This window comes from Pholcus phalangioides, unplaced genomic scaffold (genome assembly GCF_987345545.1).
Source record: "Pholcus phalangioides strain wild (caught in Gottingen) unplaced genomic scaffold, Ppha-v1.0 ptg000004l_1, whole genome shotgun sequence".
Classification (NCBI taxonomy): Eukaryota; Metazoa; Arthropoda; class Arachnida; order Araneae; family Pholcidae; genus Pholcus; species Pholcus phalangioides.
The window spans coordinates 51415725-51440487 of record NW_028301597.1 but is presented as its reverse complement, the minus strand read 5'-3'; the positions used below and the strand labels follow the sequence as shown (position 1 = coordinate 51440487).

The following is a 24763-nucleotide window of genomic DNA, read 5'->3' as shown; positions in this document are numbered from 1 at the left end:
TCTTCCCTATATCAATTCTTATTATCTTTTATTTATGTTCCTTTATTTCACCCCCCCCCCCCTTCCTGTTTTTTGTCTGATCTTGTCATTTGCATTTAAGGAAATTTCAAAACTTGTGGTATTCGGGACAGTGCCGAAAAGAAACTATTTTGTATTATTACTTAAAAAGATGATTGATATTAATTTGATCATCCTTATCACTTGAGACCTTCAATATCAAAACCAGTGGTTAACTAATGGCAAGAGAAAGAAATTTTATGGATTCAATCTAGAAAATATTTCATAGTATAGTTTTGACGCTTGTTATAATGATCCAATTTATTGCGATCATTCCATTATAAGAACTGGTAGGTTAAGTCCCAAATGTTTTTCATATAACCACTATCATATGTGTTTTCCTTTTGATATAATGCCCGATATAACATCCATTTTTGACAGGACAATGGGGGTCATTATAATGAGTCAACCGTACTGTACCTATTTGAGGGGGAGCGGGCGCAAATTTTTGTTTTCTCTCTCTCTTGTGATTTATTAATTTATTAATAACTTACTCCTCGACAATACATAAGTAAGAGATCAACCTACTTTCAGTTTATTCTTATACTGGCACCCAATCCCCAAACTTGTAGTTTTTGGGGAGGACTTTTTAGTCAGAGAGGGAGGTATAGTATATATCACGACTTTTCCAGTATAGGGAGGACTAAAAAGTCCTCCCTATACTGGGAAAGTCGTGAGTGATGGACCAAGTAAGTGACTGACTGTATGAGTGACAAAGAGTGACCATGTGGGTGAGGAATGAGTGATCAAGTGAGTGTGAGAGTGGCTATATTAGTGATCAAGTGCATAGTCGTATGAGTGACCACACTCACTCTCTCATACAGTCACATACTCGCTTGGCTACTCATCCTCCCACTTGGTCACTCATGATCATTTGCGTAATCACAGTCACTCACACAGTAAGGCACTCACTCGGTCACTTGTACAGTCAGGGCAAGCGAGATGTCAGGGGCAAAATTTCTGTAAACCATTTTTCTGGGACGACCCTAGCTTACCTGCAGCCTGGGTGCAAAACTTCACGTGCTGCCCCCTGAAGTCCATGGTGGAAGGCAGAAAGGGTTTCAGAAAACCTGATCTTTTATTCGTCGAAAGCTTCACATCTTTAATTAACCAACAAACTGTACTTGATCATACGTCCCGTGTTTAAAGAGACTGTCCCGTTATTTTGGTCTAAAATTATTTCACTGTTTTTAATTATGCCAGCCAGTGTTGAACCTTATTAACGTCAAAATACCTACTCTAAGGGTTTCTTTGCCTCAGACCCCAGACAAGTGAGAATTCAAATTAATTCTTTGTCTTTATTTGACCATTCCCAAAAATTGACTGGGTGGGGTTGGCGACATTACACATAGCAAACATTACACAGAAACAAACTTTGTCAGGTTCATTACACCTACACGCACATTCCAACATGTACCAATGTGTTAGAAGTTCCACAGTGTGATGTGGACGAGGTGCATGTGTGGTATAGTAGCAGCATTGTGGTGTAGTAGCCGCTGTGCAGTCGTGTGGGCATCGTGCTGGACTCTCGTCCTGAGAATCCAGGTTCGAACCCCGTTGATGGCACAGTGGTGGTCGGCTGAAGTTGGTTTTCTGCGGTTTTCCATCTTCAAGACTCGAATGTGAGCCGGTCTCCCATTTGAAAAAGTCTCCGCAGAGAGCACGCAGGCCTACAACACAATACTGACAAAACGTGAAAATTCAAGCATTTCCATCTTTACTTCAGAAAATTGAAGCCAGATGGCAGCATGAACACGAACAAGCGCAACTTTACAACATAAATACTTCAGGGCCAAGCATACACCCACAACACACATTCCAACATGTACCAATTTGTTAGAAGTTCCACAGAGGAATGTGGACGAGGTGCATGTGTGATATAGTAGTAGTAGAATTGTCAAAGGTCATCCAATGAAAATAAATCCAGACCCATTAACTTTATAACAATTTATTCAAATTTGGCAACATATAATTATTTTCTTTGCATTGACTTTATCTTTCCCGATGGCAGTTCTATCACAATAGATTTGAACCCTGTCAAATCCGAACAAACGTACACACAAACGCGAGGAATATTAACGTAAATATTGCATTGATAAATTTCATTGGACAACCGACTTGAAATTGACGAAAAAAAAAAAAATACAACAAAGCAAACTTGACCTGAGTTGTTAAATGTGCAAATACGCACTATCACAGGAAGCAAAAGCGTTTCCACATCTCTTTTTTTTTCTGTCTACAAAAAAAAAGAAGCTTTACATGGCAACATACTATAACTACGCTATTTTATATTTTGGTGCGATAGCAATTGATCGTAGCTCTTCCTTGTTTCCCATATGAAATGACCGTTGATGTGCACGTCATCGTTATTAATTCTGAATTCATCTTCATTGATTCTGATTCAAAAAAAAAAAAATATCCTTTCAAAGCTGCCAAACGTTTTCGGTGGGAATGTCTCGCGATGACCATAATTACAAGCTCTCGGCAGACAGATAACAGTAAGGCTTCCCCGTGACTCGAACCGTGGCACTTTCCAAATGCTTTAGCACGTTCATCAGAACTTCGGTGCACATTAGAGGATTATCTGGAAGAGAGAGAGAAAAAATAATACAGTATATTTAAATGGTTCGAGATTCGCACAAAACGGGCTCTCATTCAAGTTCCAAGTCTTTCATTTTACAAAGCAGAGATTCCTAAACTTTCCACCTTCGTGGCACTCTTGGAAATTTTAAAATATGTCACGGGGTACCCCTGCTCGATATCGAGGCACTTCCGTTGCACCCTAAAACTGTTTTTCTCAAAGTTTCGCCAACGGCGGCTTCCCAGAATGATGTAGAACAGCGGTTCTCAACCTTTTTTGACTCGCGGAGCCCTTTTCAGTATATAATTTCTATGGCGGAGCCCCGTTTGAGTCGAGGAGGCCCTTTTTTGTACATAATTTTTATGGCAGAACCTTGTAGGCCTCACTTATTTACTTATACGAGTATATCAAATTTACTGATTCATTTATTTTCCTTGAATCGCCGCGGAGCCCCTGGGAGGTGCACACGGAGTCTTTGGGGCTCCGCGGAGCACCGGTTGAGAACCGCTGGTATAGAAAACTACTTGTCGTGACGTCCCTGACAAAGTTTGGCGACGCAATCCAATACCACACTAGAAATATCTTTAGTGTGGTGTTGCGCAATCCCATTTGGAAATCTCTACTGCAAATGCATGATTTAGCTCAAAACGGTGTTTATTTGAAATCCATTTCAACTGGATCATTGTTAAGGGGAAAAATCGAAGGACTTGACTTTTTAATCCTGGTGTTTTTAATCCCATAATTAAGTGATTCCCGCACGGTGTGCAGCTTGATACTTTCTGATAAAATTACCTCGAAAGCAGCAATTGTGACTGATTTCTTGATAATGCCACTTTTGGGAAGCCGCCAAGTGCCTCGGGGTATTTCAAACTCAAAGTTTATTATACCTTGGGTGCTACGAACATAAAAGAAAATTATGCATGAAAAGTTCATGAATCCCTGCTATGGACTATCAACAGCTTAATTGGCATTGAAAACCGATGTTTCTCAAATTGGGCTGCACTGTATCCTAGGGTATAGTAACGGGTAATAGTCTGCTAATTCAAGTATAGAAAGAGCATTTTAAAAAAACTGCCTTCCCCCAAAAAAAGGGGTTATCGTAAAATTCTGAATTTTCCCCATTAGTGCGACGTCACGACCGACAGCATTGATTCCAAACAAACATGAGCTGCGTGAGATTATAAAGGAAAACGCCATAGGGGAAGTGGGTGATTATATGTTTAAATTATTTTTCTAAAAAAAAAAAGAGATCAAATAAGACTTGCGAGCTCTTGAAATGAAAACTTTAAACTCTTCTGAACATGCTAAAATGTTAAAAATATGATAATAGTTCGTCTCTAATTAGCTATGAAAGCTTTTATTCCTCGCATGCTATCCGTTTACTCGCATTTATCCTAGTAGCCATGCTTTTGATTCCATGATTGAGATACTTTCCAGAATCAAAAAAATCTCTGTAATGCCGTGCATTTGATACATTGAAAAGGCCATCGGGGACCCTACAATTTCATATAGGCTAAGGACAAATTCCAGATTTAATAAAAGAAATAATTGATCGAAAAAGTTAATTTATGAAGGAAAGTTATTTTGAAATAAACAAAAATTCAAATTTAATGAAATAAATATATTCTGATTTTGGACCTAAACGGGCGGGAACGGACAGCGTGCGAGAAATAAAAAGCTTTCATAGCAAATTAGAGACGAACCATTATTTCATTTTTAACATTTTAGCATGTTCAGAAGAGTTTGAAGTTTCATTTCACAAGAGCTCATCTTATTTGATCATATTTTTTTTTTAGAAAAATAATTTACAGATAATCACCCACTTCGTATGACGTTTTCCTTTATAATCTCAGCATCTCATGCTTGTTTGGAATCAACGCTGCCAGTCGCAACGTCACCACTAATGCGCCCTATTCTGGAATTCTAAATCTTAATCAATTCTGGAATTGTTTCTTTCATTTATTTCCCTAGGTGCGGGAATTATTCGTGCAAATAATGCATTTTTCAAATTTTCAATTAATCGCTTTTGAACTTTTACTAGTTTTCAGGCAATTTCTTTCATTGGGTCCTAATTTTAATTGGTTTTGGACTTATTTTAGCATCAATTTAAAATTTTCTTCAATTGAAATTTCCATTCATTTTTTTAATTGTTAATTTACACTTAATTTTATCTATATATATTTTTTTGTATGCATGTTTTCAGCACCCATATATTCTGTAGAAATGTATGAATTTTTGGATGCTGATTTCACGGTCCCACATAGTATACAAAATCAGTGTTAAGGGGCCCCGCTGTTATTTTCACACCGGGCTCCTCATCTTGCATGGGCGGTCCTCGTGAGAGATTCTAGCCTAGGGGGACTTCCTCTCCTCGAATCACCTGTAATAGCTAGGGGTAAATTGAAGAAACCTGAACTGGATTTTACGCAATATCGTTCTCGGAAGAATGCCATCCATCACCCCGCTCCACTCATCTCTTAATTTATATTTCGCAATTAAATTTTCTTAACATTTTTTTTTCTCTTCCAAGCTCTCAAAAAAAGCTGCAAATATAATACGCAGTGGCATATAATCCTATTACTAAAAGTTCTGATGCCCTTTGAACATAATTTTCTGTGCTTAGGGTCCCCACAACCAGGAGCGAGACCTTCTCTGCTCAATAAATTGATAGCTGAGCCGCTACTTCATCTTCTGAAGTAAAAATTTATAGCGTACAAATTTTTTTTATAAATTAGGGGTATCTTCGAGCAAGATATCCATTAGCCTCCCTCTTGAGATTTGCTAAAAGGGTGATTCTAAAAGTAGTCAAATTTTTACGACCATATTTGACTTAAATACATTCTCTTCCCCCCTCCCTATGAGATCTTTGTGGCCCATGGGCCCCCACAAAGGTGAGGTGGACAGCAGAGCCGTCTTTAAGGGTGCGCGACAGGTGCGTTCGCACACCCTTGAGGGTGGCTTGTGAGGCCCCGCGTTCACAGTAAATTATCGGATGCTTTCACCAATTCTTAAATTATTTCTCGCATCAATTCTGAATTTTCATCGATTTTGGAATTATTTCTTTCTATTTCCGATACATCAATGTGGTGCTACAATTATTTTTTTTCCAATTATTTTCAATTCATGAATTCCGAAATTGGGGTGTTTCTTACACCCCAAGACAGTGACACGTCAATATATTGTGAAATGGCAGTCGGGGCAATGGAATGATTATAAGTTATGAATAACGATGTTGGCTGGCAACACATTCATAATTGTTTAGTGGGATATAGTTGATTGCTATAAATCGGTAGTGCGGTAATATCGGTCACTGCGTATCCCACACCAGGGCCCTCTGATAGTATTATACACTCTTGTACGTTTGTTCATATGTGTATAGTTGTATAGGCCTACGCTTCTTTAAACTAGCACTTAAATGCATATTATCAAGGGGTCCTCTAGGCACCCTAAAACAGGGGGCCCCTGAACTTCTTGTATAAACTTATCATTTTCGTAATTGCCTGCCCTCGCACATGCTTTTTTTTAAATTGTATCTGAATGTACAGGACTCGGGATCCTTCAAGTCCCACGCCAGTGCTCCCAATTTAGTCTTTATTTTTACTTCTTTGTTCTGTACAGTTTCGCACGTTTATGTATATGTTACGGTAAATGTGATAAATCCAGATAAATGCATAATCGCCGAGCATCTCGGTAAGTTTGATAAATTTCCCTAAATTCATCACTATTACCGACGATTATACGGTACCAGTACCCAAACTACCCAAGCGTTGCGTCATTGGCAAGCATGATAAATCGTACTATATGATATATGCTCCTGTACATGATAATTCATACACATGTATTGTATCATTATGTCGGGGTCCGACTGCAGGCATACACAAACACTACATTCGTTTTGATTTTTTTTTACATTTATCAAATTCATCAATTATACTGGGGGGTACTATGAAAAATCACAGATAAAAAGGCGATAAATTTCAAATATTTATCAAATTTACCTACGGCACTTGATTATTATGCATAATCGCCGGTAAAATTGGTTCTGCTTTCAGTATTTATCAAATTTACCAATGATGCTTGGGTATTACGCATATTAGACGGTAAAAGTGATAATTTTATCAAACTTACCAAGACGATGTATTAAGTATGCATAATAACCAATTTATCACATTTACCGTAGCATATATATTTACACTAGTACGTTACTTTGAATCTCGTATTTGAATGCATATTGTCCAAGAGTCGATCCTCTACGTACCTCAAAATAGGGCCCCGAACTCATTAAAAATCTGATTCTCTGCATTATATGTATGACTTCGCACATGTTTTTTTGTAATTGTATATTAATGCCCATACACGACTAGGGGTCTTTTAGATCCCATGATAGGGACTCCAGTTATTATTTTTTTCTCCCTGTAACTCAGAATTTTCTCCGGCACGACCACGCCCTCCGGGGCAATGAGCTTATATCTCGTAAACAACAGAGCCTGGTAGTGTTCGGTCCATTCTGTCCTGCTCTGCGTATATCGTATAATTTCTAGTTTCAGGAGGTTATTCGAACAAAGAATAAATGAAACACTTACCAGTTATGATGAGATGCTCGAGCTGCTTGTTGTGTAGGAACTGCTTCTTCTCCAGTAACGTCAGTCGATTTTGGCTGACGTCTAACTCCGTCAGAGCCGTCAGCATCTTCAGACTGTGGTGGAGCGACGAAATCTTGTTCGACCTCAGGTTCAGTTGCAGGAGCCGCGGCAAATGCTGGTTGGCGATGCCGTGCATGGACACCAGGCGGTTCTGCGACAAATCCAGGGACCTCAGCTGAGTCATCCCTTTGAAGTTCAAGTAATCTAAATCGCTCAGTTCGTTATTAGAAAGATCCAGAGTGACCAGGTTGGTGAGATGGCCGACGGAGGGACTCAGGTGAAATATCTGGTTGTCCGAAAGATCCAAGTGTTTGAGATTCGGCAGCGAACCGAAAACGCCGTCATCCAACTCGGACAAAAAATTGTGGGACACATTCAAGGATATTAAATCTGCGAGATTCTCCAAAGAATCCCCTATCGAATGGATGCGATTGAAGGCAAGGTTCAGAACCTGGAGACGTCGAAGCGGTTTCAACCAACCGTCCAAGTCCGATATCAGGTTGCTCTCCAAAGTCAGGAATTGAAGTCGGGGCAATCCGTTGAATTCGTTCCGTATAATAGTCAGTCTGTTGTCCGCTAGAAACAGCCACTCCAGATTGCGGAGTCCGCTAAGACTGTTGTTCAGACTCATCAGCTGGTTTCCGGACAGTGCGAGGGTTTCCAGCGTGTGCGGGAAAGCCTTCTCCTCTATGTGGGTTATGCGGTTGTTGCGCAGAACTAGATTCTTCAGTCCCTGTAGGTGAGCAAAAGATTCGTCACTGACTTTCATCAAGAAGTTTTGAGCCAGGCTCAGAGTACGCAGGTGCGAGATCTTCGCCAAAGCCAAAGTCGGGACGTCAAACAGCCTGTCGTTTCTCAATTCCAGAAACTGCAGAGTGTCCTGTCCGACGAACGCATCATCGTTTATCGCCCGTATGTGGCCGTCTTTTACGCTGAGTTTCGTGACCGTGATGTTCCCCAGGGCATGGTCAGGAAGCACGGGTATGTTCCCGTCGGATATCTGCAAAGACGGCAGAGGGCTCTTGATGTGGGGGCTCAGAACAGCTTGAACTTCTTCCAGGCTGTACACCCCGGTGCACTTGACAGTAGGTATGGGTCTGCTCTTGCATTCGCACGGAAATATCTCCTCCGACCTGGGGCAGACGAACTTACGGCGAGGACCGCTAGATTCCGTGTCCTTAACAGAAGTGCTCACCAACAGCAACGTGAACATCAAAATCCTAGTAACGATTCCCATTATCAATTGCGTGGTTCGTTCGTCGTTATCGTTTTAATCCTGACAATGGAGTGGTTAGACGATACTTCTCTGTATGGAAAAAGTACGACGATACTGTATGGGATGACGGTTATCCGCAGGTTCTCTAGGTCTTCTGTAATCTAGGTATATGTTTCTGAAACGGCGGGGAAAGTCGCAGGCCATTAAATTTTTTCTCCGATCTGTACACCTCGGAGCACAAACAAGAAGTGAATTGAGTAGGGGACGACGGGGCATCATTTATTATTATATTTTCTTTTGCCTCCTCGAAACAACCCCACGAGATGTTCACGTGCTAACCAGGCATCAAAATCTCATTGGTCGAAGATCGAAGGAGGGTTTGACCAGTAGTAAATTTTCCTTTGGCATTTTTTGTGGGGCATTTGAAAAGAGATGGTTGGCAATAAACTTCCTCCTTTTCTATTTACAGATTATATTCTGTATGTAGGAAGAAACCATAAAAGAAAAAAAAGAAAAATACAAGAAAAGAGAGAGAGAAAAAAGAGATAAGACATATATATATATATACAGAGAGGGAGGGTAATTCTCTCTGTCCCCTCCCTAATCACGCGCCTTGTAATAAATCATGAGAGTTTTTCTATAATTTCTTGAACTGTACAAACTAGTTTCAAAGGAGAGAAGACTATACACATTTTATGCATGTTGTTGTCATTAATGAATACGAGGCCATTCTCTCTTAATTTATAATATAACTAAAGCCTGGATTATATGCACTAAAAACGAGTTGATATATGCTTTAAAAATATGACAATATGCGCTAAAAATCACAAAATATTCACTAAAAAATAATCAAAAAGTCACTAAAAATTTTGAAACATGTATCAAAACAATAAATATGCGTTAGATGCTCCTACAAAAAAAGAATGTTTTAAAATTCATATTTGTTAAGGAATTACCGAGAGTAATCAGTTTAACATTGTAATATAAATGTTATGGTGAATGTGATGAATCCGGTTTTTATACATATTAATCGGTTATTATGCATAATCACCAAGCATTTTGGTAAGTTTGATAAATCGTTCCTTATGACAATTTATACATGTATAGTATCATTGCATCAGGGTACGATCATAAAATTTGTTATCATTATATCGGGGTCCAACTATATCATCACACATATTAGACTCATTTAGAATTTTTTTTCATATTTATCAAATTCACCAATCACACTATAGGATGTTATGCATTATACCAGATAAAGGCAATAAATTTCAAGTATTTATCAAATTTACCAACGACTCTAGTAATAGCCCAAAGTTGAGAGAGTCGACACACACACACTGTCTATCGAGGGATTTAAGAAAGGCTTTTCAAAGCCCAAGGACCAGTAAAATGTCTAAAACAATTCGACGGACTACTTGTGTCCCGTATTACGGGACATTACAGTATTTTCAGTTCCACCGAATTGTTTTATACATTTGTTCAGTTTTTTCACCGATGCTTATTCAAATTTGTAACGTTTACTCATATCGTGAATAAACAGACAGTTTCATAATTATTATGTTAATTATGGCTATAAATACAAATACACATCTTACGTATATTTGCCATGTTCAACGTTTTTTCCTAAATTTTTCAGCTATGTTAACTACAATTATGGATTTTTCTGACTTATGGCAATGTTTTTGATGACATTTTTCGACGTCCCGTATTTAAACCGTATTCAATAGAGAGAGATCCTAGTTTCCCTTATTTTTCTCAACGAAATATAGTTATCATTTGAATTGTTTTTTCCGTCTAATATATTTTTGTTCAATGCGATTTGTAGCAGTTATTTCCATCCCCTCCCCACCCATTTTCGTAGTAATTCGCAAATTTGTCACAAACTGCATACTTTATCTACAATCAGAGACAACGCGTATTAAAGGATCAGAATTTCTCGCATTTTCCTTGATGAGGTATGGTGAACCTAAGTATGAAGGTACAATTTTTATTTGAACCCATGCGGATATTAGCAATATTAATTACAACAATTGAATAATTTATCATTCAAGTAGAATCAAACGATCATGTCTGCCTGCAGACCAACTGTGTTGAGAAACGCTGCCCTAAGATAATGCAATTAGCTCAGTCAGAAATATTCATTTGAAAAATTGTAAATATGTGATTGATCTCTTTCGTAAAACCTAAAAAATATTCACTTATTCTGAAAATTCTTCCATTTTTATGCATTAATACCGATTATGCGAATGCACGTATGCATTTGCATATAATCTGGGCTTCAAATATAGCATATTAAGTCTTACTTTTGAAGGGGAAAAAAGAAGAGGATTTTTTTCTTCTGTGTAGCTTTCATGATAAGAATACAATCGGAGATTGTTTCCTTCCCGAACTAAACGCGTATCAGCATATTCAGATACTAAAGGGTTCTTGGAGAGTCCTCCCTGTATCAGCGATGAAAATATGTTTTTTGTTCAATAAATATTGGTAGCGTCACTTTCATTTTCCCGTTGAAATCTATTCTAGATCAATTTCTTCTCTTTTCACATTTGGAGCTCGAAGCGAGTCGTTTGATCTCTCTTTATGCATCCTTATCTCTTTTCGAGGAAATTTTTTTTTTCGGAATCACTTCTGTTCAATCACTTCAAGTATTTTATGCGAACAGATATTGATTGTTATATACCGAGAGTTTTTAACCAATGAGTTGTGACCGAATCTTGGGTCGCCGTGCTCCTGAGATGAGTCGTGGGAATTCACTTAAAAGCCCCTTATATATATATCCATTTGTTGTACCGCTGGTTTCAGGGAGGAGGGGGGGGGGGTTAACGATTTGAGTTTTCGAGGTTCCCTTGAGCTATCATTTTATATACAGTATTTTTGAGTAAAAGTTATCCAAAATCGATGGATGATACAGAATGCACAGGAATGCTAAAAAATATCTAGACTTGTATAAAAATACGCATCAGGTGTAGATCACATTAAATAAAAATTAATGAAAATTCAGACATGGTGATGATACAAATACAAATACAAATACAACGCCACAACAGGCAAAATGCCCAACGAGGTGGCTGATAAAAAGATGCCCATAAAAATATGGTTGTCATATGTTTCAAAAATACAGCAACCCAATTAAAAATGCAATTAACACAAATTACAAACAATATATACACATGATAAAATATTATACGATGCCCATAAAGATTACTTATGGTTGTCTTATTCTAAGAATGGATAGCTTCTCGATTTACCCCAACATGTTTATCGTATTTCTTTTTAAACGTGTCAATTGTGTTACAATTTACTACCTCCGGGGGTAAGCTATTCCATTTATTAACAACCCTATTGGAGAAAAATTCCCTGCGACACCATAACCTTGCATTGTCCCTCACCAATCGATACTGGTGTCCCCTTGTAAAAGCAGTCGATTGGCGGTGTACTAAAAGTTCATGGTCCATCCTATCCATCCCATTGAAAATTTTGAACACTTCGATCATATCTCCTCGACACCTGCGTTCATCCAATGTAAACATATTCAAAAAATGAAGTCTTTCTTCATAACTCAAGCCCTGTGTGCCAATAAGGACACGCGTAGCTCTTCTCTGCACCCCTTCAACCAAGTCTATGTCCCTCTGTAGGTATGGTCTCCAAAACCTTACAGCATACTCCAGTCCAGGACGAACTAAGCCTCGAAAAAGAGGAAGAATGACTTTAGGAGAACGCGAAGAGACCTTTTTGAAAATGAGACCAAGCATTCTATTCGATTTTTTGACAACCGCTGAACAATGTTCAGAAAACTTAAGTCGCTCGTCAATGAGAATTCCCAAATCGGTGACTCTAGTTGCATCCGGGATAGTGACACCATTCAACTCGTAAGAGAACCGTGGGTTGTTCGAACCAAAATGAGCGACCATGCACTTATCTACGCTAAACGTCATGCTCCATTCATTTGCCCATGCTGCAATCTTGTTTAAGTTGGTCTGGAGCAACTCCCTATCGCTTTCATTCCCGATTACCCCCATTAGCTTCACATCATCTGCGAATTTGCTAGTAATTCCATCGATACCCTGATCGAGTTTATCGATAAAAAGTGAAAAAAGTATGGGGCCAAGGACACTTCCCTGAGGAACTCCACTTGTGACGTCTGTCCAACCAGAGAATTCCCCGTTCACCATAACTCGTTGCGACCTATCTCTTAACCACGATTCTATCCAATTCAGCAAGTTGCCCCCTATTCCAATCTCGTGTAAACGCTTCAAGAGTTTGCCATGTTGGACCCGATCGAATGCCTTCTGGAAATCAAGGTAAACAACGTCGACATTTTTGCTCTTACCCAAAGCCTTAGTCACGTAATCGTAGAAGCAAAGGAGGTTAGTTACACATGACTTCCCCTTCCTGAACCCATGCTGATTATCCGACAATACATTATTCTCGTCTATCCACTTCACAAACTGCCTTTTGATGATAATTTCCAAAATTTTCGAGAGGGAGCTCGTCAAACTCACTGGACGATAATTAGACACCACTTCTCTACTACCCTTCTTAAATATCGGAACAACGTTAGCCAGTTTCCAATCTCTCGGGACGATACCCTCAGCAACACTACTCCTGTATATCTGTGCGACTGGCCCCAACAATTCATTAGCACCTTCCCTGAGAACCCTGGGATAGATATCATCTGGTCCTGGTGCTTTGCTTGCACATACATTTCTTAGAAGATTTAGGACCTCCACGTCTTCCACTTGAATATCGTTGAGCGTTTTATTACCCCATGCAACACCCGTATATCGAATATCATTATCTCCATTAAAAACCGACGCGAAAAAGTCATTGAAAGCACTACACATGCCTACATTGCTCTCTACTTTTGAGCCTCCTATCGAGAGGGGGCCAACTGTCCCCTTACATCCATTATTGACGTATCGAAAAAATGATTTTGGGTCAGAGCCAATGTTATCTGCCAACCTAGATTCAACTTGCTTTTTACTATCCCTTATCGCTTTCTTCAACAGTCTTCTTTTATCAGTAAACAATGATAGGTCACCTCGTCCACTTTTATACTCTCTGAATGCTCTTTTCTTTTCAAGATAAAGGTTCCGCACGCTATCCGTGAACCATAGAGGGTGTGATGTACAAACACGCTTTTTTCGAACAAAGGGTATGACGTCGTGCAAAACAGAGGACAGCTTCGTACTAAATTCTTCCCATTGACTTACCACCCCTACTGATTCCAACCGGTCTTTGAAAACTTCCGCTAACCTTCTTCGCAAAACATCAAAGTTAGTTCTCCGAAAACAAGGAACCAATCTTTTGTTATCAACCTTACCCGAGGAAAAGTTACAGTGAAATCTGACGATACGATGATCACTGGAAGAAAACTCTTCCCCCACCGAAACATGTTCAACTAGATCCTCAGAACTAGTAAGAACTAAATCCAAAATAGCAGTACCCCTAGTGGCTTCTGATACATGCTGATACAAAAAATTTTCGAGCACCAACTTAAGAAAGTCTCTTTCATACTGATTTCCAGATGAAAGGTTCTCCCAATCAATACCCGGGTAATTGAAATCCCCTAGTATGAGAACCCTCTTTCGCTTACACATGTAGGAAATTTCATCGTGCATTTTGGCGATGTAGTTTTGATCCCTATTCGGTGGATTGTAACAAACCCCAACAATAAGCTTATGACGTCTTTTGTTCTCAAGTTCAACCCATATGGTTTCAATATCACTTCTCTGTACGTTACACTCTCTAGCCTTCAAACATGATTTGAAGATGAGATGAGAATGAGATGATGATGAGAATTTGAAATTAATTGAAGAACAACATAACATTACAGCATTCATGGAAAAATTTTCATAAATAATAGAATTAAAATTTGTTTTATTTATATAAATTATATTACATACAGGGTGCCCAGTAAGTTCTATATATATATAATGCGGCCTCGTAGAGGTATGATTTTAATTTAAAAAACGCTCAAAAGCCGTTCAAAAATCCTTGTACCAGTTTTCAGAGTGAAAATACAGTAATAGCACTTACAGGACACCGTGTATTGTTACAGAATTTAAAAAAACCGCTAAAAACACTTTAATGAAATAAATGATTTTTGAATTTTTTGAAAAAATAATTTTATAATTTATGTAAAAATATATGATTAATTAAAATTAGTTACAGAATTACTGAAAGAAATAATTGCAAAACTATTAAGAGTAATTTCAGAATTAATAAAAATAATAATTCATGAAAAAATTAAGAATTTTTGAAAGGAATAATTTCATTATTAACGAAAATTTAAATTAAATGAAAAAATACAGTCGAATTCCGTTTTAACGAATACCGTTGTAGCGAAAGTCTCGTTTTAACGAACAATTTTTCAATCCTTCAGATGAGTGTACATAGGAACATTTAAAAAAACCCTGAAATTCCTTGATAACGAAATTTCGTTATAACGAAGGGATTTCTATGGTCTTTTGGAATTCGTTATAACGAGGGTCCGACTGTAATTCAGGTTTGTCGGCCTAATTTTAGGTTTAATAAAATAAATAATAAATTAAAAAGAATGAAGAATTAATTAATTGAAAAAAATTATAAATTTATTAATTAATGAAAGGAAATTATTTAAAAATAAATAAAAATTCAAATTTGGTGTAAGAAATAAATTCAGAGTAAATAGAACTGTTCAATAAGATAACTGAAAGGCTGAAGACCCCCTCCTCCGCCAAGTGTTGTCCGAAAATATAATCTTGATATGGGTAATTTCACTCCTCACCAAAACTTTAAGATGCATTTTTGTAAGAAAATAAATATTTTTCTATCAATAACTCACTACTTAGAGTATTTTCACTCCTCAACGAATTTTGGAGGAGTAAAACTGAATTTTGATGCGTCAATACGTATTGGCGAACACTGGTACTAGGGACTTTTTTCCCAGATAGGGGAACATTCCTTTTTGATTCACGTGCACAGACCTATTGTTTCTCTGCTCACAGAATTTCTATATCTGTGTGGAATTGTAAATAACATGCTACCATATTAATTATAAGGATAAAAAAATTCTGCGTACACGGAGAAGCATTCTCAGTCATTCTTAGACTCTAAAATGTCTGTATTTTGTAAACTTAATTATCATGGAGAACGGGTAAAAATAAAATATTATCAGCCAAAATAGCTTTCTAGAAAATAATTATATACCATAATAGTACAAGATTCGCATACCATAATAGTGTTCACCAATACGCCATCTAGATGCGTGATTTATGAAAATTCGATTTTACTGCTCCAAATTTCTTTGAAGAGTGAAAATACTCTTTAAAAAATTTCAGGTTTAAAAAAAAGAGAAAATAAAAAGAAATAGCATTTTTTTTCTGTTTTTCTTTAAAAAAAAGTGACCCTCTTTTAAACAAAACTACCCCTCAAAATTTTGGATAAGAGTGAAATCGGCGTCAAAATTATTTTATCGGATAACACTGTGAATACCGTACAGTATTATATAACATGTATGAAACATCATTGAACTGGAGCTCCTGCTGCCATCTATCATATAAAAAACACAACTGTTATATTTCTTCGAGTTAAATTGGTAACCGGTTTTTGATTGAGGGACCGCACAAAAAAAACATGGTGTGATATTATTAAATATTTTATAAACTATAATGTTCGTTTAATTATAAAGTTTGCTTTGAAATTTTAGCAAGTGTTATTTGTGTGTTGTAAAATAACGTTAGTAACGCAAAATGTAGCCCTCTTTGACGTCGAAAAAATATATGCAGAAACAGGCCTATTCTGGTGGTTTTTTTATTCTATTTTTTTTTGTGCGTCCCCCAATCAAAAACCGGTTACCAATTTAACTCGAAGAAATATAACAGTTGTGTTTTTCATATGATAGATGGCAGCAGGAGCTCTTACTGGCAGCATGTTTCTTACATGATAAATAATACTGTACGGTATTCATTGTTATCCGATAAAATAATTTCGACGAGCAATTTCACTCCTATCCAAAATTTCAAGGGGTAGTTTTGTAAGAAAAGCGGGACATTTTTTTAAAGAAAAACAGAGAAATTTTTTAAACACTGTTTTTTTTTTTTTAAAAAACCTAAAATTTTTGAAAGAGTATTTTCACTCTTCAATGAAACTCGGAGGAGTAAAATCGAATTTTGATCCGTGATTCACACATTTAGATGCGTATTGGCGAACACTGGTCCGGAGTGATCGTTTGAGTCAAAGTAGATCTTTGTCTCAAGGCTCTAGCATTAGTTCGAAGGTAATGGCTTTTTACGATTTCTGGTCTGAGCGAACATGTGATCGCTCGGCCCTTGTCGGTCCCGCGTTCGAAACAAACGCTGACAACTCTCGAACTAATCAACGTTGACACATGGAAGTTCAAGGGTACACTGAAGTAGAACCCTTCATTAGTACACTGAAGACGTCTTACACTGAAGCAGCCTCAGCAACACGATGAGATGGGTCTCAGCCCCCCTGGTGGCCGATTCAATAAGTTTCCGACGTTAACTGGGTTCCGGTCACTAGAGTCACACTCCCAACCTTTCAAAGTGGTTTCCAACGCGAGTGACGTGTTTTACGGGCCGTTCTGAAAGTGGTGACTCTTTGTCTATTTTACCCTCGGAATCATGGGTTTTTCCTATGGGAATTTCCATTGTTTTACTCACGTTATGATTCTCCTTCGGATCACTAGAGGGCGCTGCACGCGTATAAAAATTTACACTCCCCGACGTCACAAGTCGGTCCTCAACACGAATGACGTGTTTTACGGGCTTCTGTAAGTGGTGACGCTTTGTCCATTTTTGCCTCGGTGCCATGTTATTTCGCATAGGAATTTCCATTTTTTTCCCCGCAACTTTCTCTGTGGCTTCTCGATAAGTAGAGAATAAGCTGATCGCGAATATTCGTGAAAAAATACGGGAAATTGGGATCCTATATACAGGATACCTCCCATTGTTGACGAAATCGATGCCAAATATTGCCAACCACGGGCAGTTGACTACTGAGTAGCTGCAAATTGCAGTGGATCAGGACTCTGTGCGGTCGTGTGGACATCGTGCTGGACTCTCATCCTGAGAGTCCAGGTTCTAACCCCATTGACGGCGCAGTGGTGGTCGGCTCAAGTTGGTTTTCTGCGGTTTTCCAGCTTCAAGGCGCGAATGCAAGCTGGTCTCCCAGTTGAAAAAGTCTCTCCGCAAAGAGCAGGCAGACCTACAACGCGATACTGACATAACATGAAAATTTAATCATTTCCATCTTTACTTCAAAAGTGGAAGACAGTTGGCAGCGCGAACACAAAACAAGCGCAACTCGATAACATAAATACGTTAAGGCCACACATACACGCAGAACACTCATTCCGGCATGTGCCGATTCGTTTGAAATTCCGTAGAGGAATGTGTACGAGGTGCATGTGCGGCTCAGTAGATGTGGATGTGGACGAATCGTCGATAAGTGTAAGGAATGCAAATGCGTGGGATAGAAATTTGTACTTAAGTCCCGATTATCATGATAGAATTTATAAGTAATGGGAAATGTTCAATTTCGATAATTGATTTCAATAAGGTGTAAAAATTGAAGTATGAAATACGGGAAAAATGGGACGTTTTTGTTTATAAAAAGAAAATTTTTATGGAAAAACTACGGAACTTGCCAGGAAATACGGATCAAATACGAACCAAAGATGCTTTGATCCCTTCTCTTTCGGGTCAGTAGATGGATCAGAATGTTCACGAAAGCAAAGAACTCGCTTTATCAAGGATGTCCCAACTCAGACATCTCCCATAATAAATGAAAACCGTCCGAATTACGTACATAACATATGTCGACTCTCTATTTTCTCCGCAAGATGGCACTCACGTCTTTCATCTTTTCAGATGCATTTGATTTCGCACGATTTGACGTATAAATTTCACACATGCCCACATAGCACTGTTGAAAAATATTATTCAGCACTCCCCATCATTGTTTCTTTTTTCCTTAACGTTTCCGCCCTCATCGGCACATACGTCAATTACATTTGATGCATTCGGAATGCCCGTGGGCCATGCGTTCAAGACCCCACATCCACTCTCGATAGCGGACAGTAAAATCGCGCGCGGGCAAACTCTAATTTCTTTCCAAACTCTAATTTATTTATTTTTTTGGTCATAAACAGAGAATTTATCACATTTAACTAGCATTATGTTAATTCTAAAGCTCGTGTTGATAAATAAGTTAAGTCGTCAATTAATTACGTACTTAACTGAAAATAACTATAGTCCAGGATGGTAAATTCGAACGGTAATTATAGTTTTGTTTGTTGATACGTGTGAAGAAAGCCAACATTGCATGACTGATAATGTTGTTATGAATGTTTTTACCTTCTTCCCACTTATTTTTAGTTTTTATTGCAAAATATATCTGTGTAGTACGCACGTATCATGTACGGGTAAAAATAATTAATTGATTTTATGAAAAGAAGGGTAAATTTTTCCATATTTATCAAACTTTCCAATTTTATTTGGGAGTTATGCATAATCACCAGTAAAAGTGGCAAATGTAGTGAAATTCGAACAAACTTTCTTTATCCAGACGATTGGTGACTATGCATAACCATCGCTCTGTTGTCACAGTAACATGTGTACATTTTAATGTATAGGAACCAATTGCGACCGAAGCCATACGTCGTATAAATGTGAAAGTCGTATAATCGAGGTTCCACTGTATATTGTACCTCCCCATTAGCTGTCAATTTTTTTATATCTCATATGTGTCCGTTATCGAGAGGTTCTTCTGTATAAACAAAACAAGGCCTGTTTTTGAGTCATAAAGAATAAGGCCAGCTTCATCACGAACTGGTCAATTTCGGGCTTTGGCAGTAACATACGCTCCAAGGAAGAAATGTTCTATCTATTTCCATAGAGCTTAGGGGTAGGGCACTCGTCCAGCAAACAATAGACCGGGTTTGAGACCCCGTAGAGGCAGAGATCAATCTTCTTCCTAAAATTATCATCTCCAAACATAACCGGTCTTTTGAGGAGTTTTGTATTGTAAATTACATCGTTCTGTATTTTACTGTAAGTTTATTAGTAAAAATTTGTTTGTCTCTTAATACAGTAAAACCTGTCTAACAAAACGTGCATTAAGCAGAAACCTGTCTTCACCGGGGAAAAACCCTGGTCCCGTGATTTCAATGCCAAAATGCACATTATAAAATCTGGGCTAAACGGAATCTGTCTAACGTGGAAACGGAAAGCAAAACTGTACCCTTTCACAATGGAAAATTTCTCACGAGAGTTTTGACTGTGTTTCGCGAAAAATAGACCAAAGGCTCATACAAAATGTTAAAATGCTCTATCGAAATTTTTTATGCAAAATCCCTGCTTGCCAGTGTGACTTCTACTTAAACTTAATCGACCCTTAGATTTACAAAAACCGTTTCCGTACTTGATGCTGTGATTTTAAAAACCCATATGTGTGTGAAGCAGTTGCTTCCTGAGAGAAGTTCTAACAAAATTTTTCGGAAAAGCAGGCTTTTCTACAGGATAAATTTTCCAAATGATATGCAAGACTCAAAAAATTGTATTCAAGCTGCTTTCAGTGATTGCGGTTCTGAGCAGGGCCAGAATTATAGAGGGAGGCGAAGGGGACAAATGCCCGGGTGGCAAAATTTAAGGGGTGGTGGCAAATTTTTGGTGGGGACAAAAACACCGTTATAAAATCAACGAATTTTACTCGGGGCAGCAAACGCATGGCCCCTCCCCCTCACAAGAATCCTAGTTACAGCCGTGCTGAGGATTACATTAACATAGACGACAATGTACAAACCGAACATATCACAGATATTGACATTTTCATTGGAAATTCTAGAGGAAGTCAAATGAACGAACGTAAATGTCGTCAATTCAGATGAACAGTGTGAGGGTGACGTTTTATGCAGAGATGCGAGCGGTTCTATCTATACAGAGATGCTGTTAAAATCAATATCTAGTCTATAATATAAAATCACAAAATCGGAAAGGGCCTGTTTCTATGCAACGGAAATCGGTAAATCCCTGCCCTTGAGGAGGCCATGCCGGGAGGTATGTATATGTATAATATAAATACATCACCACTGCTCGCAACACACAGGGTCGGGGTACCCAGGGCGCGGCATTGCATGTATACCTTCATGGGGAAGTTAAGAGGTTTCATTTCCAAGGGGCCTTTGACGGACCTCATTGTTTTCCTTCTGCTCTAACACTGAAAAATTTGAAATAGCGGAAGCCCAAGATATATCCAGTCTGGGGACCCCATAAAAATCTGTCAATCGGGTCCCGGCTCCTTGATTGGGCAGCCCTGGATTTTATTCGTTGTTGAAATGAATACAAATAAAAAATTTTCGTGAACCTCACGGGGGGGACGTCCGACAATTCTCCTGGTCGCCCCCCCCCCTCCATGGAAAAGTCAACAGGTTTCATTTCGGGCACCTAGGATGAATTTCAATGATTTTTGTTGTTTAACATTGTAAAATTTGCAGCAGCGGAAGCCCGAGATAAATGCAGTTTGAGGCCCCCACTAAAAATCCCAGACTCCATCCATGGATTCGATTGCGACACAGAAAGTGGACTCGCCACAACGGATGTTCGTGCGGAGAATGGAAAGTGACTTCAATCTACTGAGAAGCGACCCGCCACCCGGCGTGTTCGCGGAACCCGACGAGGACCTCAGGACCAGAGTCCACGCCTTAATCATAGGACCTCCCGGAACACCGTACGAGGGAGGATTCTTCAACTTCTTGTTGAACTTCACAAATAAATACCCTTTCGAACCTCCGACCGTGACTTTCAGGATGACCAGTAACGGAACCCCCAACCCGGACCTCGTTATAGTCGGTGCTTGGGACAAAAGGAAGTGGGTCGCCACCCAGACATTGCGCGGCATCCTCATCTCCATCCAGACCATGTTGCACGAGGTGATCTCCATCAAGGAGCAGCACCTGGAAGGAAACGTTCCGAATTCCGCGGGAGATTCCATTACAACGTTCGACACGACGAAGTCGGCTGTTTGCGAGATGTTGGAAGGCTCGGACTTTCTCATGCCAGGACCTTTGAGGGAATTCATGGAGAGATCTTTCATGGAGCGCTACAACTTCTACGCGGATTTGTGCCGGAACAACGCCGATGCCGTTTCCCAAGCCTCGTACGGGTCGCTGATGGTGAGACTGGAGAAGATCAGAGCGAAATTGATGGAGGAACATCCAAATGATGCCTAATGTGGACAGCGGAACCCGAGCGGTCTCATACTCACACACGTATTAGTATGGCATTGTATGCCACTTGGTGCTCTAAATCGATTTTAACTGGATAATGACTTGATATATCTGTGAGTGTAAGAGAAATGAATAAAATACCTTTATCTGTTTTGAGAGGGTCTTTTGAAATCAGCTGAATAATATTCGATGGCTCGTACGGATGTACATGTATATATTACGGTAAAATGTAATGAATCGGATATTATATAAGATAATCGGTTATTATGCATAATTACCAATCGTTCTGATAAGTTTGATACATTTATCACTTTATTGGACATAACTGCACTCTGCACTTTATTGCATAACTTGAATTTGATAAATACTTGAAATTTATCACCTTTATCTCTGATTATGCATAATACCCATAGTGTAATTAGTGAATTGGATAAATAAATATAAAAAAAATTCCAAATGGGTCTAATATGTGTGATGAATAAATAGTTGGAACCCAATATTCTGATTTTATGATCGGGCCCCGACATAATGGGTCTCATGGGTCGACATATGAATTATACCATGCGTAGCAGCAGTCTTCCAAACTTTTTGTTCCATCGCCCCCAACTCAAGCAACCTATACGATCTTATGTTATATACTCGTAGCTTTTATCACCCCGTGGACCATTCCATTGCCTACAAGGGGGCGATATTGCCTACTTTGGGAAACTGATGTAACCTACATATACTCGTAGTATACAGTACGATTTATCATGTTTACCAACGACGTAACGCTTGGGTATTATGCATAATCGCTGGTAAAAGTGATTAATTTAGGGAAATTTATCAGACCTATACCAAAATGCATGTCAAGTGTGCATAATAACCGGTTGTTATGCATGATAATCGCATTTGTTATACTCACCGTAACAGATATATCTGTTGTTGGCACGGTCACTTATCGCATGAGCTCACGGGATCGGTGGCTTTGGATATATTGAGAGGGCCCATGTATAGCTATCCACACCGATTGAAGCTGGGTTTTAGAAGGCTCTAGTGCAAGGGTGCTCAACCTTGTGGAGAGTGTGGGACATTTCATTGGTTCAAAACGTGCCGCGGGTCACTTTCGTGATCTGTAGATTTGTCGCGGGCTGCTTAAGTGGCATAAGTGATCTGAAATGTGCCGTCGATTACTTAATTGAAGTGAAAGTGTGCCGTGGGCCACTTAAGTGATCTGGAAATGCTCCACGGGTCACTTAATTGAAGTGAGTGAGTGCTACGGGCCACTGAAGTGATCAGGAATAGCGCCCTAGGTCATCAAATTCATCTGTAAATGTGCCGCGGGTCATTTAGATGATCTGGAAATGTGCAACGGACATGGCCCATAAGGTTTGAGCTGGCCGGGCTCTAGCCTTGGGGCCCGGAACAAATACTTTCTTGTTTCTTCATGCTATAAATTCACTCGAAAGGACAAGGAAAAGTCTGACTTTGGGAGGGAGAGAAGCCACCGAAGATCCCAGTCAAGGGGCCCTGCTCTTGGACCGTGACTCAATATTAATATGGGGCCATAAGCAAGGATCACTTAATTGAAGTGAGAGTGTGCCCCGTGCCACACTTAAGTGATGTGGAACAGCTCCTCAGGCCATCTTGATGACTTGTAAATGTGTCGCGGTCACTTAGATGATCTCCCTGCGAATGTACCGCTGACCACTTAAGTGGTCACAGTGCAACTGCACCGTGGGTCACAGTGATCAGGAAACATGCCGTTTGGTTAATTTTTGCAAAATTAGGTTTAAGGTCGCGGGTCACAATCAGCTCACGGACCATGGAGTGAGCATGTATGCGCCATAGAAATTCAAAGTGGGGGAAAAAACAGTAGTTGATAATACAATTGAGTGGCAACGGAAAAATCATTGTAAAGTGTTCTGTAAATGTGTCACGGACCAATGAAGTGCTCTGTGCAAATGTGCATAATTGATTCAACATTCAATGTCAGAACAGGTTATTGCATTTCTTTCTTTCAAACCGAGCACAACTCCGGTGCTATCGGCACGGATGACTGCCTAGTGAGTTGCGTTGCACCGGAAGTGTTTTAGTGTGTGTACCTAAAGCCTAAACAGTCTGTGTGCGTATCTAGTGTTGTGTTTGATTTTTCACTACCGCCATCTATATTTCAAATTGTGAGTGAAATGTGATGACTGGATATTTGCACCGTTGTGGGTCTGTTACTCTCTGTGGCGAGACTTTCTAACGAGATGGAGATCGGCTCGATGAACATTGGCCATCCTTGCGATATTTTACGTCTAGTTACTTTACCACGCATTCATCAAACTGGATAGCGTATGTTTACATGTTGTGAGAGTGTCTTTGCAGTGCATACGGTCTACGGAAAATTCACTGACCAACAATTCACCGACAACAGTTCGACACGAGTCAGTGAGAAAGTAAGTCAGCGAGGAATGACCGTGTGAGTGATGATACAGTAGTTAGCGAGTGAGTGAAAGAGTGGTTATATAGTGTTGGTGAGAAAGTGGAGTAAACTAGTGAGTGAGCGAATGGCAGAGTGAATGAGTGGCTGACTGAGTGAGTGACCTAGCTAGTAAGTGAACTTGAGCAATTTGAGTGCACCAACGCACCAACGCACCAGGCAGCGCGTTGGTGATAGAATGAGCGACCTAGTAGGTGAGTGAGCGAGTGACAGAGTGAGTGACCAGGTGACTGAGTGTATAACAGAGTGAGAAACCTAGTGAGTTGATGATAGAATGAGTGACCCAGTGAGTGCATGACAAAGTGAGTGACCTAGTGAATAAGTGAGTGACCTAGTGAATAAGTGAGTGACCTAGTGAATAAGTGAGTGACCTAGTGAATAAGTGAGTGACCTAGTGAATAAGTGAGTGACCTACAGATGACCTACAGATAAAGTGAATGACCGACCTACCGAGAGAGTGATCGAGTGAGAGACATTGTATGTCTCACCTGGTGAGTAAGACCCCTTTCGCACGGAGCGGATGCGGACGCGGGTCCGGACGAAGTTTTAACAATTGGAATATACT

General features: G+C 39.3%; 2 protein-coding genes across 2 annotated transcripts; one reads left to right on the top strand and one right to left on the bottom strand.

The window, feature by feature from the left end:
* Positions 1 to 1989: 1989 nt before the first annotated feature.
* LOC149087816 (uncharacterized) lies at positions 1990 to 8752 on the bottom strand. Its single transcript, XM_089231725.1, has 2 exons — positions 7222 to 8752; positions 1990 to 2641 (listed from the first exon to the last, which is right to left on the bottom strand). The coding sequence occupies exons 1-2, from the start codon at positions 8516 to 8518 to the stop codon at positions 2529 to 2531; spliced, it is 1410 nt and encodes a 469-aa protein (XP_089087851.1). The 5' UTR covers positions 8519 to 8752; the 3' UTR covers positions 1990 to 2528.
* A 12307-nt stretch (positions 8753 to 21059) lies between these two features.
* Positions 21060 to 21734, top strand: LOC149087815 (ubiquitin-conjugating enzyme E2 Z-like). The gene has a single exon (XM_089231976.1). It carries the CDS (start codon positions 21060 to 21062, stop codon positions 21732 to 21734), a length of 675 nt encoding a protein of 224 aa, XP_089088102.1.
* Positions 21735 to 24763: the final 3029 nt, after the last annotated feature.

Coding starts and splice junctions, on each gene's coding strand:
- LOC149087816 (XM_089231725.1), bottom strand. CDS start 8,518: ATGGGAATCGTTACTAGGATTTTGATGTTCACGTTGCTGTTGGTGAGC. Junction 2,642..7,221: donor CGAGCATCTCATCATAACTG/GTAAGTGTTTCA, acceptor TCTCTCTTCCAG/ATAATCCTCTAATGTGCACC.
- LOC149087815 (XM_089231976.1), top strand. CDS start 21,060: ATGGATTCGATTGCGACACAGAAAGTGGACTCGCCACAACGGATGTTC.